At 41.8% G+C, this 21,335-nt stretch overlaps 1 protein-coding gene across 1 annotated transcript; it reads right to left on the bottom strand.

Annotated features, from left to right (window-relative positions):
• Positions 1-278: 278 nt before the first annotated feature.
• On the bottom strand, positions 279-20,689 carry SELENOT (selenoprotein T). The gene is made up of 6 exons (XM_065410709.1): positions 20,548-20,689; positions 12,010-12,120; positions 10,655-10,781; positions 7,850-7,937; positions 5,249-5,401; positions 279-989 (listed from the first exon to the last, which is right to left on the bottom strand). The coding sequence occupies exons 1-5, from the start codon at positions 20,676-20,678 to the stop codon at positions 5,277-5,279; spliced, it is 582 nt and encodes a 193-aa protein (XP_065266781.1). The 5' UTR covers positions 20,679-20,689; the 3' UTR covers positions 279-989; positions 5,249-5,276.
• Positions 20,690-21,335: the final 646 nt, after the last annotated feature.

Raw genomic sequence — 21,335 nt, 5'->3', positions numbered from 1 at the left:
TGTCAAGAACACATAGCACTCAGCAATTAAAAAAAACAACAACATATTACAGTACAAACTTCCCAAGGCTACGTTAAATGTATTTGGATAACAGTCTTGTATCTTTGAGAATTCACTGAGATGGAATAGTAACGAGAAGTCAATACAAGATGAATAGTGCTCCTGTGAAGTGTACTTCTTCTAGGTTTGTTTTCAGCTCTAACTGGAAGAATCCAGTTTGATTATTCTTCGTGGTCATACTTTCAACAAGTAATAAAAGTACACCAATACTTCACACAGTAAATGAAAACTCTTTATTTAAATTAAATTTGCTTAGTTTATATTTAGGACATATAAAGGCCCAGCTTTTCAATTCTATAGACTGGTCAAGGGAAAACTCTTGAACTGGCTAATACAATTTGAGAAGCAGTTGGTCTTTTAGTTTTTCCTGAAATCACAAAAGTGGTAATTACTCTGCATATAGCTTTGTTCATATAATTTATAATGCACTGTTCACTCTGCAATATATTTTGAAAAATATACAAACCTGACATAACCAAATTAGAGATGTTTGATAGGAAACTGTATCTTTAAAACAGTTTAGGAATAAATCAGTATTCCTATAATTCCATTTTAATCTACAAAAAGAACATATTCATATAAAATTACAACAGATTAGACAAACTTTTTCCAAGAAAAAAAGATAACTCAATCTTCCATTGTGTGACACATGAATATAAAACAAAAGTTACAGTTAGTAATGCCTGCATTGTTTAGCTATGAACTGGTTGACTTAACTCTTAAAAAAACTATACAGTATTATTGCACTCCATGACTGTGCAGTATTTGGAAACATGCCAGCACTGAAAGATGTCTTGCATTAAGGTTTTTTCAGGATGTACAACATGACTGAAAAGAGTGCATCCAGTCTGCACTAACAGCTTGCTGTCTTCAGTACAGGCCTTCATGGGTTTCAGTCACGCTGCCTTTGGGAAAGTGTCACTTAATGGCTGAAAATACAGTGAGAAAAAACATTGTATCAGTGGACAATTAGGTCAAAACAATAAAAACAATGGCAAGTTGTTTTCATGATGCACTTGTACACACTGTTGCAAGTCTGAACATCTTCAATCCTGAACTATGGAGAAAACCTATGTGACTCCAGAGCCTACTCAACCAATATTAGAAATACATGTGTATAATTCAGTTAAGTGACAAAATGGTGTGAGGGGGACATTGTCCATAAATATATGATAAATGTAAACACTAAAAAGGGAAAGGAACTACACAGGAAGGTACAGGGGATATAACTAGGAGTACTGGGATTAAGTTGAGGAAAGGAAAAATTAAGGCTGAAAAAGCAGGAAAGTCTTTCTAACAGAGGAACTTACTGCAGAATCATCTCCAGAGGGTAGTTATGGAAGGCCTTTAATTGGGACATTTAACCAAAATCTAGTTAAAGAACAAGAAGAAAAAGTGTATAGCCAGAAACAGTATAGTACAATAAAACCTACCTTCGGCCTGGTCTACACGACAGAGTTAGATTGACGTATAGCTTACATCGACCTATGTAAGTGTCTACACTACAATGGTGCTCCTGCTGATGCAAGTCGCCCACTATATCGACCTAATAACTCCACCTTTGTGAGAAACATAGTGCTTAGGTCAATGTAGCTAAGGTGACACAGTGTCTGTGTAGGTACTGCGTTACTTACGTCACCTGTTAGCTGACATCTGGGAGCTCTGCTGCCACCTCCCAGTGAAGGATTGGGGGACAGTGATGAAGGAGCCTGAGCTCAGAGGCAGGGCTCCCAACTGTCAACCCCACGCCCGCCATACCCCAGGGCTGACAGCCCGAGCCCCCAGCCCAGCACACATTCACAGCGGGAACCCTCCCCTTCCCAAGGGCTGACAGAACCAGCAGCAGCCAATTTCACAGCATGGAGCCTACCAGGCCTGAAATTTCGTTCTTGTCAGTTTCAGGGCTGCTATTATTTCACATTTGGTCTCTGGCTCCAGCTCTCATCCAGGAGGCTCAAGCTGTGAGCCCCTCCCAGGCTGGACCCAGAGAGGAAATGTGAAAGAGCAGCAACCGTTAAACTGACAAGAATGTCATTTTCATGGCTGGTAGGCTCCTTGCTGTGAAATTGAGCCTAGTGCCTGGCTCACAGTTAGGGTGGTCAACCCTGGTGTGAGGGGAGTCCAGCTGTGAGCCCGGCACAGCTGTCAGTGCCTCAGAATGCCCCACTTCAGTCGGTGCAAGCACTTCTGGTGAGGACATGCACCAGTGGCAGAAGGAAGGTAGTGTTGACATTAACAATGGATTTAATCACTGCAGTAGCTGTAGGCCAACCTAACTTAAGTCAAGCTAATTTTGTAGTGTAGACAAGCCCTTGGGGACCATCTCTAAAGAGAGACCACTTGCGAAGACCATGGATCACCAGATTAGCGTTGGTGTGCAAACCTTTGAAGAGCAATCACCTCTTACAAGCGACCACTTTTGCTAACCCCCATGAGTGGTCGTTCTTGGGAGATTTTACTATATTATCAGATTTAGAATCTCGTTATGTTAAATCAACTCAAAGAAAAAATTCTAGGCTATTCCACAATGAAATTTTACAATCTATGTTGCCAGCAGTAAGAGAGAAAACATCTTCCAGAATCCTGCAGCACATATCCAATATGCAAAACATTATAAGAGGGTTAAGATCTGTCTCTGAACAATGTGGAAGATATATTTTTTAAGATTCTGTATTCCTCTGATGGTTATTGTGTTGCTTGCTAAAGGGTAAGTATGGGTTAAAATCAGGCTTAAGTGGTTTTGCAGATCCTAAATCAATGGCTTCATATAAAGAATACAGGTGTCAATCCCTTTGAAGTTTGATCACCACCACGATCTGATCAACAGGCTGGCTGGCAGGATTAGGGTGACCAGATGAGAGGAAGAAAATAATCGGGACACATGGGGGGGAGGGGGGGGAAGAAGAGAAGGGGTCGCCGGCGGAGCAAAAAAAAAAAAAGGGCGGACTGCCACGAAATATCAGTCGGGATGCGGGACAAACACCTAAATATCGGGACAGTCCCAATTTGTTCAGGACGTCTGGTCACCCTAGGCAGGATTCACTCGGTGCAATGGCAAGAGGAGATGGAGTTGGCCTGGGTCAACCACCAAACAGAATGAGTGCTAGGTACTCTCTAAAGCGTTTGGTAATAGACTGACGTGAAAATCATTGTCCATTTAAAGGGCAACATTTCTGAGTCTGTGTGATTTCCTTCATTTTATAGGATTTTTTGTGCATAGTAGAATCAACTAAGGGTTTTTTGTTCAATCACAGAAATCTGTTCATGTTACAGAAATAGGAGAATTTCCTTCTTACTGTCATAAGGTAAATCTTTAGCTTGCATTATCATGAAGTGTTATGTAAAAGTTATATTACACTAAAACATAGGGCTGTCCATTAATCGCAGTTAACTCACACTGATTAACTCCAAAAAAAAAAAAAAAAAAAAAAAAAAAAAAAAAGGTAATCACGATTAATCGCAGCGTTAAACAGAATACCAACTAAAATGTATTAAATATTTTTGGATGTTTTTCTACATTTTCAAATATATTGATTTCAATTACAACACAGAATACAAAGTGTACACTGCTCACTTTATATTATTTTTGATTACAGATATTTACACTGCAAAAACGATAAAAGAAACCGTATTTTTCAATTCACTTCATGCAAGTACTGTAGTGCAATCTCTTTATCGTGAAAGTGCAACTTACAAATGTAAGGGTTTTTTTGTTACATAACTGCACTAACAAAACGATGCAAAAAAAACTTATAAGTCCACTAAGTCTTACTTCTCGTTCAGCCAATCGCTAAGACAAACAAGTTTGTTTACTTTTACGGGAGATACTGCTGCTTGCTTCTTATTTATGTCACCAGAAAGTGAGAACAGGCATTCGCATGGCACTTTTGTAGCTGACATTGCAAGGTATTTACGTGCCAGATATGCTAAACATTCATATGCCCCTTCATGCTTTGGCCACCATTTCAGAGGACATGTTTCCATGCTGATGATGCTCATTAAAAAATAACATGTTAATTAAATTTGTGACCGAACTCCTTAGGGAAGAATTGTATGTTTCCGGCTCTATTTTACCCACATTCTGCCATATATCATGTTATAGTAGTCTCGGATGATGACTCAGCACATGTTGTTCATTTTAAGAACACTTTCACTGCAGATTTGAAAAAATGCAAAGAAGGTACCAAGGTTTAAGAATCTGAAGTGCCGTCCAAAATCTGAGAGAGATGAGGTGTGGAGCATGAGTTCAGAAGTTTTAAAAGAGCAATACTCCAATGCTGAAACTACAGAACCCAAACCACCAAAAATGAAAATCAACCTTCTGCCGGTGGCATCCGACTCAGATGATGAAAATGAACATGTGTCGGTCTGCACTACTTTAGATTGTTATCGAGCAGAACCTGTCATCAGCATGGATGCATGTTCTCTGGAATGGTGGTTGAAGTATGAAGGGACATATGAATCTTTAGCTCATCTGGCATGTAAATATCTTGCGACGCCAGCTACAACAATGCCATGAGAACACCTGTTCTCACTTTCAGGTGACATTGTGAACAAGAAGCAGGCAGCATTATCTCCTGCAAATGTAAACAAACTTGTTTGTCTGAACAATTGGCTGAAGAAATAGGACTGAGTGGACTTGTAAGCTCTCAAGTTTTACATGGTTGTATTTTTGAATGCAGTTATTTTTTCATACATAATTACATTTGTAAGTTCAACTTTCATGATAAAGAGATTGTACTACAGTACTTGTATTAGGTGAATTGAAAAATACTTTTTTTTTTTTTTTTTTTTTTTTAAACAGCACAAATATTTGTAACCAAAAATATAAAGTGAGCACTGTACACTTTGTATTATGTGTTATAATTGAAATCAATATATTTGAAAATGTAGAAAACATCCAAAAATATTTAAATAAATGGTATTCTATTGTTTAATTGCGCGATTAAGTGTGATTAATTTTTTTAATCGCTTCACAGCTCTACTCAAATGCTAAATTACAACTCACCTGAATAGTTTTTGGATCAGAAACTCCTGAACAGTGGCCTGACTATTCTGCTCAATAGGATCTTTGGCTTGAACAGTCATTTACCATACAATCCTTTACACTGTTAATTCATCAGGTAGCTAGTGACTGTAGCACACACACAAAAAACCAAAACAAAAACCCACCACACCACTCACTTACAAGAAGTTTTCAGTGCTGCTAGATGGGGCTATGATCGATGATGGTGCATTGACTCCATGTGCACATTGAGTTTCATTTCATTATCAAGAATTTGGACCAGCTGCTGCATGGAAGGAAGGTGACCAGACTCCAGCTTAGACCACACTGGAACATCTAACACAAAAAAGGAAAATGCACACAATCAATTAGAAGTAGTACGAAAACCTGTAGTCATCTAATAAAGAGCCAGGAAGTTTAGCAACAGTTTGGTCTTATATTCAGGAAGTTATCTGGAACAAGAATTGCTGCAAGCCTTTGGACGTATTAAAATAAAGTAAAGCACCCTGCATCCCAAATGATTAAGGGTAAGCACTAGGCTCCTTGCTTAAAAAGGTACCATAAGGATTCAGAGTCAAAAATATCCACACCCTTGCTGTCCTCAGCTACTAATAGATTCCCTCCCTCCCCTGGACATGGGTGCAATTTAGATTTTTGGGTCTTTCAACCATAGCTGAGGCTTAAATCTTGTTGGTCTGATCAGCTTTCAACTCATTTCTGTATGCCTATAATCTGTTTAAGGTTGAACGAAAAGGCTTGTACTTGCCAGGAGCAAGACGGAAGGCTGTTTATCCTGTAACACTTCGCACATTTCCTGAATAGTTTTAGTGGTCAGTAATGCCATCAGATATTTACTCCTGGGGGAATTCTGCGCCACTGCGCGTGTGCAGAATTCACGTTCCCAGCAGATTTCTTTACTTCCTCATAGAAAAATGACTTTCTGACAGGGAGGCTACAAGAGCAGTCACGCCCCACTCCCTAGCAGTGCAGGTACCAGAGCACCCAGCGGAGAGGTAAATCACCGCAGGGCTAGGGACACCCCAGCCAGTGGCTCCTACCCTGAGCCGGGATCAGCTACTAGTAGCTCAGCATCCTCCCCTGCTTCCTGCCCCCCATCACTCCTAAGCTGTGGAGTGAGGGGTCACTGTACAGGGAGCTGCTCCCCCCATCCACTGTGCATCTGGACCTCCCATACCAGACACCCCTGCCAAACGTCACCCGGTACATCCAGAATCCCCTAGCCCTCCATACCCAAACCCCACCCCACTGATTCTCAATCCCTGCATCTGGAGCCCCCCTGCATCCAGACCCCCACCCCCGCACCCAGACCACCCCCCACTGAGCTCCCTGCACTCAAACTCCGACCCTTAGCCACCCCACGCCACTGACCGCCAACTAGCTGCACCCAGACCACCCCACTGAGTCCCAACAACCTTCACCTGGAAGCCCCTGCAGAGTCCCATTGCCCCATCACCTGGAACCCCCCCAACAAGCCTCTGTGCATCCAGATCCCCCCCCACATGTAGATCCCCCAGTGGGCTGCCTGCACCCAGATTATTCCACACAGAATCCTCTCACCCCACACCTTAATCCCTCCACACTGAGCCCCTCGACACATGGATCCTGCCTGGTTGAGCCGACCTGCCCCACACCTGGTGCACCTGGCACAGAGGGTGTTTCTGGGACAGGGACAGGCCTTGTGCTGTGTCAGGGATGGGTGAAGCCTCACCACTGAGCCCATGGCCTGGGGTGGGGGGGCTGCAGGGTGATCTCCCACGTTTGCGTAGCCAGTAGCCTGTGCTCCCCACTGCCATGCTGGAGCCTCTGCATTTATTTATTGACAAATAAAACGTGTGGAATTTTAAAATACTGTGTGGAGAATTTTAATTTTTTTGGTGCAGAATGCCCTCAGGAGTAGCTATTTTAGGATAAACACAACCTTCAGCTCTGGCGTTGGCAGGTTTTTGTTCATTTACTCACTCAACTATTTCTATGGCACTCATCACATTAGCACCTGGCCACCTTACAGTTAAAAATACAATTTATCGGCTATGTATGACAACAGTAATGATCAAGTAGAAATTTTCCAGTGCACTCAAGTAACAACCATGAACTTCATTCTGATGCAGTTATGAAGCCAGTACAAAACCACACAGCCTTGGCATTACGTGCGTATTATAGTGGCCAGATCCACAAAAGAAACAGGCCACTGAATTCTGCACGGCATTAAGCTTGTGGCAGGTCTGCAATGGCAGCTGTCAGTAGAATGTCACCTCCTGGTTGGATTAATGCAATAGAAAGGAATAATTATCACCTATGTCTCATCACACAGTGCTTGTGTAAGAAAGAGCACTCACCACTCCCAAAGGGGATTTTAGAGTAATGACTCACCACTAAAGGAAAGCTTAAGTTTTTATTATTGTGTTTTTAAATACGCAGTTTTAAGTCGACATGTATGTCTCGTTAGTAATCTAGTATCTCTCTTCTTTATGTTTAGTTATAAGCAGCATTTAGTTCACTTTTAATAATGAGTTTCCCCCAGGTGAGCTTCAAGATGACAGGCAAATAAGAACCACCTTATACAATCTACAGACAGTAGTTATTCAATATGTTAAAGATTTAAGATCCACAAATTTCACAGGTAACTGCTTTATCTGATTTGCTCCATCATTACTTCATTTAGGAGGGACAGGAGAGGCTAGTAGCCTTGGAGAATTCTTGTATTATATAGCATAATGTATAGTGTACACAAAGCAATTCCTTCAAACAACTCTCAAAACTCACCATTCAAAGTTATTTCAAATGCACCTGTTGACATACATTGGTTCTCAATCATATTGCTCAGGAAGAAAACCATCATACAAGCATAGACCTAGAACCAATAAAGAATTAGTGTGAATTTCAGAGACAATGAGGTCTTGTGAACCATGCTACATCTTTACAAACTAAAACCTTTTCAACTGTGATCAAAACCTTTTCAGTTGTTCATTTGCATTCTCTCAAACAAGTTTAAAGTCACATAGCTGTTTATTATCTTCCTTGCTTCCTAATCTAAATAATAGTTTGTAAAACATTTTCTTGCTATTCTGGAAGTTCAACATTGGAGTAATATCGAACCACTTGATTCTTAAGGTTTCATTTTCAAGTGTACTATAAACTAAGATGTACCCACTTTAAGAAAACCATTCACATTCTGCAGAGCCAGAAGGTAGATGTACAATTTTAACAGCGTTTACACGAAAAACCAGTGAAAGGATTTATAGAAGTGTTCTCCACAATAATCTGAGTAGCCAGAAACAAATATTCTGTGCCTAAATATATGATACCTTTGATAGATAAAACAGTAGTGGTGTAAGTTACTGATTGAATTTTTTTGGGGCGGGGGGGGGGGGCAAACCCTTCTAGCGTTGTTCCTTCCACACAACTCTTTTAAATTCTCTTTTGGCATTATACACCAAGGATCAAATGATGCAATCTTCAGCAACATAGCATTGGGAGATGTCATAGCTACTATATTTATTTATAGTTTTAACTTTTCATATTAAGTATTAAACACCAGTCTGTTCACACTGGTAACCAGGAACCAATGGACTTAGCACATGAGAAATATTCAGACCAATAAAACACCCAGTAATTTCTTGGTGAAGCCATTACCAAGGTCAGGCTATTGTGCAGGACAGCTGAATCCACTATTGTATTGGTTCCGCTTGTTTTGTCAATCAATCTATGATTCTATTTAGTTGGGAATTGGTCCTGCTTTGAGCAGGGGGTTGGACTAGATGACCTCCTGAGGTCCCTTCCGACCCTGATATTCTATGATTCTAAGTACTCTAGTATTTCCATATGTTCAACTGACTGCTAATTCATACCTACTTCATAGATAGTTAAGTTTGAGGTTTGCTGCACCATAATTAACTCAATATTTAAAGATGTGTCAAATTACAGCAGCCTTAGGGCTTGTCTACACTGGCAATTTACAGCGCTGCAACTTTCTCGCTCAGGGGTGTGAAAAAAACACACCCCTGAGCACAGCAAGTTTCAGCGCTGTACAGCACCAGGGTAGACAGTGCACCAGCGCTGGGAGCTACATCGCTTGTGGAGGTGGTTTTTTCACAGCACCGGGAGAGCTCTCTCCCTGCACTCTGCCGTGACTACAAAAGCCACGTTAAAGCGCTGCCCTTAAAGTATAACACAGATTAAGTTTCTCAATTTTTTTTTTTTTTTTTTTATTAGAGGGACTCTTTAGAGTTGGAGTTAATCAATCACTTCCAAGAATGGCCAGTTTAAGAAAAAACTATTATGAAAAGAACAGTGTCATTTTAGGATTGATTCTGAGGGATATTCATCTCATCAGTAATGAAAGTTGCCCTAAAAGCATTCAGGGCATCTTCTACAAAAGAAGAAAGAATATTCTGAAGTTCAAATAGAGGTCTCGCTTTTCTAAAAAATTAATAAAAGTGTTAATAAGAACTAACAAACACATAGCCAGGAGTCAATGCTAAAGGAAAAACAGGAGTAACACCTTAAAAAAATTAATCCATACATTTTAAAACTATGATTCTACTCGCAGTGACTATGTAAAAATTACTCCTTACTGACTGGTAAAGACTCCCTTTGTAAGCAGTCAATGCTACATCTTTATCTTTAGGTGCTCCTTTTACCATATTATCAGTCTAGGAAGCAAAAGATCAGCAATCAAATCTGGATCTATGACAACAAAACCAAGCACCATTGATAGGGCCCTACCAAATTCATGGTCCATTTTGGTCAATACAGTCATAGGATTTTTAAAATTGTAATTTTCATGTTTTCAGCTATTTTAATCTGAAATTTCACGGGGTTGTAATTGTAGGGGTCCTGACCCAAAAAGGAGTGTGAGGGGAGGGGGAGTCACAAGGTTACTGTGTGTGTGGGGGGGGGGGGGGCCGCTGCGGTACTGCTACTCTTACTTCTACGTTGCTGCTGGTGGCGGCGCTGCCTTCAGAGCAGAGCAGCTGGAGAGCAGTGGCTGCTGGCTGGGAGCCGAGCTCTGAAGGCAGAGCCACCAGCAGTAGCAGCACAGAAGGATGGCATGGTACGGTATTGCCACCCTTTCTTCTGCACTGCTGCCTGCAGAGCTGGGCCCTCAGTCAGCAGCCACTGTTCTCCAGCCACCCAGCTCTGAAGGCAGTGTAGAAGTAAGGGTGGCAACTCCACGACCCCCCTAAAATAATCTTGCAACCCCCTGCAATTCCCTTTTGGGTCAGGGCCCCCAATTTCAGAAACGCTGGTCTCCCCTATGAAATCTGTATAGTAAGGGGTAAAAGCACACAGAAGACCAGATTTCACACTCTGTGACACATTTTTCATGGCCGTGAATTTGGTAAGGCCCTAACCATTGTTAAGAGCAATTAGAATATCCTTCCATTTGTCAAGTAAATGTAGATACTCCCCAATAAAGATTTTAGATATTTGTATCTTAAACACCTGCAGTGTACAAACAAGCTGAATACAGATATTGCAACAGCTTCCAAGCACTTCCATACAAGTCACACTAAAGTCAGCCCCTACCACCAGAAAGTTGCTCTTAAAGAAAAGGAAATGATGTACCTTATTTTCTTGGCCCCACTGCCAGATACTTGGAGCTTGCATGCCAAAGAAAGCGAAGGGATCCTTGCCGACAATTATTAAGCCTATTAATACTAGTTTGAAGACTGACAGGAAGGATGCTATGTGTCTATCAAAAGGAAAGACAACAGTCACTAAGGCAATTTTTAGTTAATACTTCGCCACTTTAGAGTCAAAATCACTCCAATTAGAATTATTTTCATAGTGTATAACCAGAAATTTTATAGAAAGTAATGCCACACCTATTTGTAAAATATATAGCTTTTAAGATCATCCAGAAGAGCAAAATTAGAATGTTTTTCATTTAAAAAAAAACATACAACAGACATAGCATACCGTTTGGGTGCCATTTTAAAGATGTAGTATATTTAATAAAGTACAAGGATAAATACAACTGATATTTGTATTTGACAGTGTGCCTAATATCTTACACTGGCAAATGTATTCAGTCTTCTATCATATTTCAGAAGAATGTCTTCAATGACCCATGCTCAAATACATCCACTTGAACTGTGTTCTCTCAATGAGTACATAAAAACCTATAATTCACCACGAGGGGGTTAAACCCACATGCAGAGAACAATGTAACTTTAAAATTCTGTCTGTAAAGTCACTAAAGATTTTAAAAATCTCCTGTAATATTTATTTTGCCTCATTACAACTGGTAACATTTCTGCAAAAGGCAATTGGACATGTAAGTGGTCCAGTAACCACTGCAGTACCTTTACACCAACATTCGTTTTCTAGCCTGTAAACAACTGAATAAAAAAATAAGAATCATTTTCATTTATTTCCTCACCACCAGGTTTTAAATTATGTTTAAAGAAATTCTCCTGTTTATGATAAAGTCACAAGAAAACTAATTTTAAAATCTACTTCTCCATTCCCAGTGTAGCCTGATATGTATATTATGCAACATTATGTAAATATGTACAAACAGGTGAGCTACAAAAGAGATAGATGATGTGAACTAATGTCCAAGGACATCATCGTGGAGCAAAGGTGAATTTTGGCTACAATTAATTTAATCTGCCCTCAAGTATTATGGTACAGACGGATGTAATTTTTTTTTTTTGTTTTTGTCCAATATTCACACAAGGATCATCTGCCAAGGGAGAATATATCCCAGTTTCTTTTCTTTAAATCTGATTTAGAAATGAGAGGGAAAATTCTTTCACTTTCCATATGAAGATCTTTACAAGAGACTATTTTAATACCTTAAAAAATTAACCCACACTTTTTTAAACTGTTCTACTTTGAGAGATATGTACAAATTGTACATACAGCCATTACAGGTTCATTCTGCTAGTTTATAAGCAGACAAGTTATATACTTACCTATATATAGGTTGCGGAAGGTAGTTTTCCCCTTCAATGCGGATGTCTGGGTACCGCTGGCTAATAACCCGCATGTACTCCTCAAACACCCGCCTGTAACCTCAGGAAACACTAGAGGGAGGGGGGGGGGGAGAAACATTATTAACAGTGTAACTTTGGACAAATGTTTATACTGACAGATGGTGGGGCATATATACATATATATATATATATACACACACACACACAAACTCTCCACAAGTTCTCGTGATCATTTAGAGTGAAATACTACTTTAACAATTTTTGACCACTTAATAGACTGTGTCCCAGCAAAAAAAGATATTTACACCTTACATGTGAACTCAGAAATAGCTATTTTTAAACGTTCACTTAAGAGCCTTATACTGGATCACCTTCATCAGACAGTCATGCCAATCAAGACAATTATCATTCATTCAGCTGAGGCTACAGCAAAACCCTAAATTGATACTTTATCCTGCTCTCATCAGTCAATTTAAGCAGAAATATGTTAAAAGTGGTTAAGTAAGACAAAGATTGTTTTCTGCTTTCAGATTTCAGCCAAAAATCTTGAATGAAGACTTCAGTAAAAAGCTGTCTAGCTATTTAATATTACGGTCTCTAACAGTCATGAGCTTCACACTACCAGGATAAAGAGGAGAATGTCCTTTTGTCCTTTGCTGAGGTACAAACAAGCAACTTCTTTTTTTTTTTTTTTTTTGTGACTGACAGTACTTGGAGGAAAGTGCTCTCAAGGAAGTTTCTTTTTGTAAGAAGTGTACTACAATCATTGTCATTAAATCTCAAACACTGTTGGCAAATTCACTGCACAGCTGATATTGACAATACATTCCCAAATAATTTATGAATGTTCTGAATTAGAAAACTAATATCCATTGTACCAAGAAAAAATAAAGTGGTTTGTGATTAAACCAAACTGATTATTTTGGAAGTTCAGACACTGATTTCACATGCCATACCTATTTTCAACGTACTGTGCTATTATACTCAGGATAGGCCAACATGAGTTTAATCTTAAGAGATTTCAGGGTCAATTAACAACTCTACATTTTTACAACAGCATCACTGCAATCTGATTTCCTCCCAGCTTCCAACACATGACAGCTTCCTATGTAAGAAGTCTGTTAGATACCTTTAATGCTGTGAGATATACACTCAAATGTGCCACACTGGAAAGCAATTTGGAAGTTGGCTGAAGGGGTCATGGTATAATGAAGAGAATGCTTCCAATGACAACAAGAGGACAGAATTTGTAGCAGCATGACCTGATGTGATGTCTCCAGCACTCTGAGACAAAATAACATAATAAATCAGTAGTACTTTGCCACTAACTTATACGGCAACTCCTCATTTAAAGTCGTCCTGGTTAACATTGTTTCGTTGCTACCTTGCTGATCAATTAGGGAACATGCTTGTTTAAAGCTGCGCAATGCTCCCTTATAACGTTGTTTGGCAGCCGCCTGCTTTGTCCACTGCTTGCAGGAAGAGCAGCCCGTTGCAGCTAGCTGGTGAGGGCTTGGAACCAGGGTGGACCGGCAGCCTCCCTATGAGTTCCCCACTCCCCTAAGTTCCCTGTGTGGCAGCCGCCCAGCAGGCTATCAATTGCGGGCAGTTCAGCTGTCCCTCCCCCCACTGCCATGTGCTGCTCCTGCCCTCTGCCTTGGAGCTGCTCCCGGAAGCCTCCTGCTTGCTGTGCAGGATTGGGGGGGGGGAAGATGAGGGCTAATGTCAGGGTGTCCCTCCTCCCCCCTGCTCCTGTCCCCGCTTACCCCTTCTCCATATAGAGCACGGTGGGGACATGACAGGGCTCAGGGGGGAGAGAGCTTGCTGGCCACAGCTGCTGTCTCAACTTCCTGATCTTTTTAAAGGCAATATACTTAGAGTGGGGTCAGCGCATCTCTCTCTCTCTCTCTCTCTCTCTGTCATACTGTCTCCCCGCCCTCCATTTGTGCTGCCTTGTAGAGTATGAGGCTACATTAACAACGTGTTAACCCTTGAGGGCTCGGCCGAATGCTAGTTCATCATTTAGCAGTAAGGCACTCCCAGGGAAATATCCCACCCTCTGACTTCACCACCTCAACCAAGCTTCACAATCATCATAGCTGTGTACAGTATTAAATTGTTTGTTTAAAATTTATACTGTGTGTATATAAATATATATATAAAATAGGTTCCAGGGAAAAAAATTTCATTCATTCATTCTTATGGGGAAATTGGATTCGCTTAACATCGTTTAGCTTAAAGTCGCATTTTTCAGGAACATAACTACAACATTAAGCGAGGAGTTACTGTATGTTGAATTGCCTGACCTTATAAAAAGGGAAATAAAAACAACCCAGGAAACTACAGACCAGTTAGTTTAACTTCTGTGCCAGGGAAGATAATGGAGCAAGTAATTAAGGAAATCATCTGCAAACACTTGGAAGGTGGTAAGGTGATAGGGAACAGCCAGCATGAATTTGTAAAGAACAAATCATGTCAAACCAATCTGATAGCTTTCTTCGATAGGATAACGAGTCTTGTGGATAAGGGAGAAGCTGTGGATGTGGTATACCTAGACTTTAGTAAGGCATTTGATACGGTCTCGCATGATATTCTTATCGATAAACTAGGCAAATACAGTTTAGATGGGGCTACTATAAGGTGGGTGCATAACTGGCTGGATAACCGTACTCAGAGAGTTGTTATTAATGGTTCCCAATCCTGCTGGAAAGGCATAATGAGTGGGGTTCCGCAGGGGTCTGTTCTTGGGACCGGCTCTGTTCAATATCTTCATTAACGACTTAGATATTGGCATAGAAAGTACGCTTATTAAGTTTGCGGAGGATACCAAACTGGGAAGGATTGCAACTGCTTTGGAGGACAGGGTCATAATTCAAAATGATCTGGACAAATTGGAGAAATGGTCTGAGTTAAACAGGATGAAGTTTAACAAAGACAAATGCAAAGTGCTCCACTTAGGAAGAAAAAATCAGTTTCACACATACAGAATGGGAAGAGACTGTCTAGGAAGGAGTACGGCAGAAAGGGATCTAGGGGTTATAGTGGACCACAAGCTAAATATGAGTCAACAGTGTGATGCTGTTGCAAAAAAAGCAAACATGATTCTGGGATGTATTAACAGGTGTGTTGTGAGCAAGACACGAGAAGTCATTCTTCCGCTCTACTCTGCTCTGGTTAGGCCTCAGCTGGAGTATTGCGTCCAGTTCTGGAAACCGCATTTCAAGAAAGATGTGGAGAAATTGGAAAGAGTCCAGAGAAGAGCAACAAGAATGATTAAAGGTCTTGAGAACATGACCTATGAAGGAAGGCTGAAAGAATTGGGTTTGTTTAGTTTGGAAAAGAGAAGACTGAGAGGGGACATGATAGCAGTTTTCAGGTATCTAAAAGGGTGTCATAAGGAGGAGGGAGAAAACTTGTTCACCTTAGCCTCTAAGGATAGAACAAGAAGCAATGGGCTTAAACTGCAGCAAGGGAGGTCTAGGTTGGACATTAGGAAAAAGTTCCTGTCAGGGTGCTTAAACACTGGAATAAATTGCCTAGGGAGGTTGTGGAATCTCCATCTCTGGAGATATTTAAGAGTAGGTTAGATAAATGTCTATCAGGGATGGTCTAGACAGTATTTGGTCCTGCCATACGGGCAGGGGACTGGACTTGATGACCTCTCGAGGTCCCTTCCAGTCCTAGAATCTATGACTCCTTCTCTTGCTTCTTTAAGATGTAGAACAGAGGCTAAGAATTCAACAGAAAGGACATGGTTTTATTATTGTCTTGGACAGTCCAGCCTGTTATAAACAGCTGTACCTTCTACAAATGAAAGTATCTATGCTCAGACACAGCAGTGAAAATGAAGATAACAGACGGGGGGGGGGGGGGGAGGAGAAGAGGAGAAAGCTCTGAAAAAAAGATGGTTTTAGCAGTGAACTGCCAACAAAATACGAAAATTACATCAACTTCAGTAACATGCAATGAATGCCCCCTCACCAAACAGTAAGGGAATTATTTAGCACAAATGAAGACACCCCACCCCCACTTTAGTCTTTCATGTTTGTTTTTGTTCACTGAAACACTCCAGAGCACACATCTGAGACACCACAGGTGCCAAGAAATCCTCTTGTTGGAACAGAGTTAACCCATAAGGAGTCAGTAGTTCCTTTTAAAAAAATATGCAGTACTACATGTTTACACTAAGTTTTCGCATTTTATGTCCTTTGAAATAAATAAATGTTACAACACTATGAAATATATTAAAGAGAATCTTTTCTAAATCTAGCACCAAGCTTGGCGTTGGGGAAGCTTCCATAGTAGTTGTCACAGACATTCTGAACTGTCACAGCATAGCTGGAGCCACTGTAAAAGAGTCACAGGACCCATGTAGAAAACAAGCCTCTATTTTTACTTGTATGGAATGCCCCAATCATTGGCTAGCAGGAGCATTCAAAACACATTATTGAAATAACTATAATTTTAAATATTTTGAACAGCTATTTGGCCTTGAGACATATATAAGCTAAGTCTAACGGTATTTGCTTCATAAAAACTATTTAAAATAGCTTAAAAAGACAATTAAACTATTTGTTTGACAAACCAAGAAAATTTGTCATGACAGGAAAATTGTATTTGCATGCACACGATTTTACTCTGAGATTTTACTTTGAACAAAAGAACTTTCCTATAAAACTGTGATACACTGCTGCATTTCCAGTAGTTTCAACTAAGCACAATGTTTCACAGACTGTCAAAGATAAGTAATTTTAGTTATAGCATTCTAAAAGTGAATAGACTGATGTTGAAACAACTGTCCACTAAAAATTATTATGGAGAGAAGAATTTAGATAATGAATACAGGGTCAAACATGCTACTTTAGTCTAGTAAACCAGTGCTTCTCAAAGTCGGGCCGCCGCTTGTTCAGGGAAAGCTCCTGGTGGTCCGGGACGGTTTGTTTACCTGCTGTGTCAGAAAGTTCGGCCGATCGCAGCTCCCACTGGCCGTGGTTCACCGCTCCAGATCGGCCGAACCTGCGGACATGGCAGGTAAACAAACCGGCCCGGACCGCCAGGGGCTTTCCCTGAACAAGCGGCGAACCGGCTTTGAGAAGCACTGTAGTAAACTATGAAGATGCACACCTATGTCACAACGTAAAAACAGTTTCAGGTAAAATCTGATTGCACGTCTCATTAATATATGAAAATACATGAGAAATAGTAAGTAAGAAAATGAAGAAGAGCTATATTAATTTGACTAAAGTTTGTTACTTGTAGCGTTTTATAGAATCACTAATACCAATATGAAACGACTCCATTAATTTTTAAGGGCTTGGGGTGCACATTCTTACTCCAACATGGAATTTTTTCCTCCTGCTGAAATGGCATTGCATGCCTCAGTCAGGCAGTAGTCCCCAAGCTGTGGGGCACACCCCCACAGAGGGGCACAGAGGACTGTTGGGGTGGTGCGGTGGGGTCTAGGCCAGCCCCCATGATGGGGCAGGAAGACAGCGTCACCCAGCCCCACTCTGCGCCCAGCTGCGGCCTTGGCTCTGCCCCCAGCCCAGCTGCCACTCCGGTCCCAGCCCAGAGGAGCGTGGACACATTCTATTACCGGGGGGTTGGGGGAGGGGAGAGAGAGAAGAAGAGCAGCGCAAAAGGAAAAGTTTGGGGACCACTGCGCAGTACGGAATGCTAGCATGCTAATGACAGCAGATGTCTACTGCTCTGAACGCTGTTTACAAAGACTGGCAGCACTTGAGGATAACTATAACAGAGACATCAGACAAAATAACTAGTTCTGATAAAATTTATGACACGTGGCTACAGGCATCTTCTCCTATCAGAGATGATCAATACTACATGAAGGTAAGGTATACTCTTTCCTGCACATTTTTGGTGGTGATGTAAGATAGCTCTATTTCTGATCCCTAGTATAGCTTTTGTTTGGGTTTGAAGCACTATGGAACACATCAGTCTGGAATACTGTATTTAATATATGTATCTGTTATTTAAAAGACACATGAAGTACTATTTCTGTTACTAACACTTTGCTGATTTGTGGGAAACTATTTTGTATGCTGATAAAAATGCATCTTTCGCAAAGTTGTTCACTACATACAAACTTAGATATTTCACACCTGTTTTAAAACCAAGTATTTCAAAACTACTACTTCACTTACATCTTGTCAAGACATGTTTTCCCTTTCAGCAGCTACCACCTTTACAAATACTTAGATATCACAATTTCATGTTAAAATTAAGTCTAAATATTCTGTAAATGATGTGACTTTTAAAAAAAAAAAAGAAGTTTGGCTAGAAACTCATCTGCTCATCAAATATAAGATTAAATTGATGACATGTCCCTACTATGTACAAAAAAGCCATAGGATAAAAGTTAGTTTCAAAGGTGGAAATCTTATTTTTTGGAAATGGTTAAATTCCTTCTTAAAATTATTGTCTATGGGCATTAGTATTAAATATATGCTATATACTACCATCAATTCACAGCAGAGCTCCTAATAACAAGCCCAAATGTAGAATATGTCCTTTATGTAGTAACTAAACTTTTAGCTATTTGGTAAAACTTCTTCAACATCACTCGGAAGGAAAATATGCTCACCTTCAAGACCACCACTGTTCTGCCCTTTCTCTACCTTCCTGATCCTCACATTTCTCCCCATTCCCTATTTTATGTCCCCCCTCCTTTCTTCACTCAGCATTTTCTCTCAGGCATCAACTCACAATTCCCACCTCCCTGTCAGATAAAATGATCAGCAATTAGATAGTTACTAAAATGAAGGGTCATAATTAATCTTTAGAGCCTAGATCCCAATAAGAATAATTGAGCCAGGTAAGTGCACACATCAGAGTCATTGTCTGCAGACTCAAGACAAAACCACAGCTGTCTAAACTCTGTTCATATTTTCTCCACAATCATGAGGGTTAGTAACTTACTTTTTTAAAATGAAAGCTCAGATCCTGCAGAATCCAGTTATGCCCTACAGATGACAGCCAGGAAGTTGGGCTGAATTCTGCCCTTGAGGTGGTTGTTCAATACCTCTGTTTTAATCTTACAGTGCTCTATGAACCCTTTCTAGAGAAATGTCTCTTCTATTAAACCAAAAGTTAGCTATTACATAAATTCAAATGCATAGGTAACTTCCAAACTATTGTTCAATTTCTATCAAGGACTAGAGAGAGTAAGATATTTTCTCTGTTCAATGTTAACTTATAATTTATAAAGTTCCAGCAATAGCATTAAAAAACTGAAAGTGCCTCTATGTTATTTTAAAAAACTAAGGCAGCAGGGAAGGGGTTTTTCTGGTTGTTGTTTAATTATTTACTGTTCTGTCTCTGAGTCCCAGTTGTGATGGGTTGCTAGGCTGATGTAACCACAGTACACAAGAGCAGCTTAAAAACAGTCCTGAAAAGCAGAAACATTTTTTTTAAATTAACACTTGCTGTGAAAGGGGTTAAGAGACTACTATTAAAGATTAACCCCCAAAGCCCCACATTAAAATATACCAGAGATTCATATAACAAGGAAGAACTCATATCTTTTAAAGAAGCAGAGATCATAAAGGACAAAAATTGATTCAACACTGATTCAGCTATCAGAAGAATTCATCATTAAACATTTGATGTTCAAAAGAGGTACTGCTAAGGTTTTAGACCTAGAGTATTAATTGCTTCTCTGTAGTCTTCAGATTTCTTCTAGGTATCACTTACCCAAATCCATGATTTAAACCCTGATTAAAGAAATGCAAGTCATTCTGGGTCCCAACACAAACTATACTGCATACGTAGAGGATCTCAACTTTATTCATGTTCTGATCTAAACCCAGTTATTATTTGTCTCACTACTGTAAAGATCAACTACAAAGAGAATAGCTACGCGCAAACGCAAGTTAAAATATTACACAATTCAGCTATTTTCTTTAGTCTGTAAAACTCCTCAGCACGGAGCTCATAAACCCCCCTCTCTCCAAACACAAGAGAGACAGACAGTCCGTGCAGTTTGACTAGCCCCCGCCTGGCAAACCGTCCCAGCAGCAGGCTGGCCACCGAAAAAGCTTGGAAATCCCTCACTGACAGCTACCTCCCCGTGCAGTCTGCAGCCTCCTAGAGCCGCAGCGAGCAGGGCTTCTCCGGCCAGCAGCCTTCGGGACTGGCGCTAAATCACCGGGTCCGGGGCTCCGCGGGAACCGGGAAACACTCGGGGAGGGAGAGGAGGCCCAATCGCCGCCCGCGCTCGCCCCCAGCGCTGCCAGCTGGTCTCGGGCTTGGCACAGGGACCCTCGCCCGTGTACAGAGCGGAGGAGCTGGGGAAGAAGCGGCTGGAGGCCCCTGCCCCAGCGCGTACCGCCGAGTCCCGCGAAGGAGCTTGGCTCCTCCAAGGCCGCTCGCTGCCCCGGGCGGGGCCCCGACATTCCCGGCAGTACGCGCCAGTGGCGACCCCTGGAGCGGCCCTGCCGGAGCCGGGCCCGGGCGGGGGGACGCTACCGGCTGCAGCCCGAGCGAGCGCGCACTTACCAGATCTGGAACTTGAGCAGCGGCCCCGTGGTGTAGGCCATGCGCAGCTTCTTAGCCGGCAGGGCCCCCTGCTCCGTCGCGGCCCGGCCCAGCCCCGCCGCCAGGAGGAACAGCAGCACCAGCGTCCGCATCGTCCCTCAGCACCGGCAAATGGAGACTGAGCACGCGCCGGCCGCGAGGCGAGCGAACCCCCACAGCAAGGTCACGGGAGCAGGAACCGCAGCGCGCACGCGCAGGGCGGGTCACGTGACGTGAGGTGATAGTCACCGAACTCCCCCTTTCTCTTACACACGCGACAGTGGGCGCGAGACCCTGTCCGCGCGGGGGCGCGCGCGAGGGGCGTGTTCTGCGCACAGGGCTGGCTGAGCCACTGCTGGACGGGGGATAGTGGGGTGGGGCTAACATGTCTGGTACATAAACAATGGCCTACCAAAATCACAGCCATGAAAAATGCCTCATGGACCGTGAAATCCGGTGGCCGCCCCTCTCTCCCCCCTCCCCCAGATTCCCTGTGAAATCTGGATAGAGTTGTGTGCTTTTACGTTATAGTATACAGATTTCACGGGGGAAACCAGCATTTCTCAAATTGGGGGTCCTGACCCAAAAGGGAGTTGCAGGGGGGGCATAAGGTTATTTTAGGGGGGAGTCGCGGTGTTGCCACCCTTACTTCTGTGCTGCCTTCAGAGCTGGGCAGCTGGAGAGCAGCAGCTGTTGGCCAGGCGCCCAGCTCTGAAGGCAGCAGCTTGCCCGCAGCAGCGCAGAAGGGTGGCAATACCGTACCATGCCAT

Source organism: Emys orbicularis, chromosome 9 (genome assembly GCF_028017835.1).
Source record: "Emys orbicularis isolate rEmyOrb1 chromosome 9, rEmyOrb1.hap1, whole genome shotgun sequence".
Classification (NCBI taxonomy): Eukaryota; Metazoa; Chordata; order Testudines; family Emydidae; genus Emys; species Emys orbicularis.
This window is presented reverse-complemented; position numbering and strand designations above follow the sequence as displayed.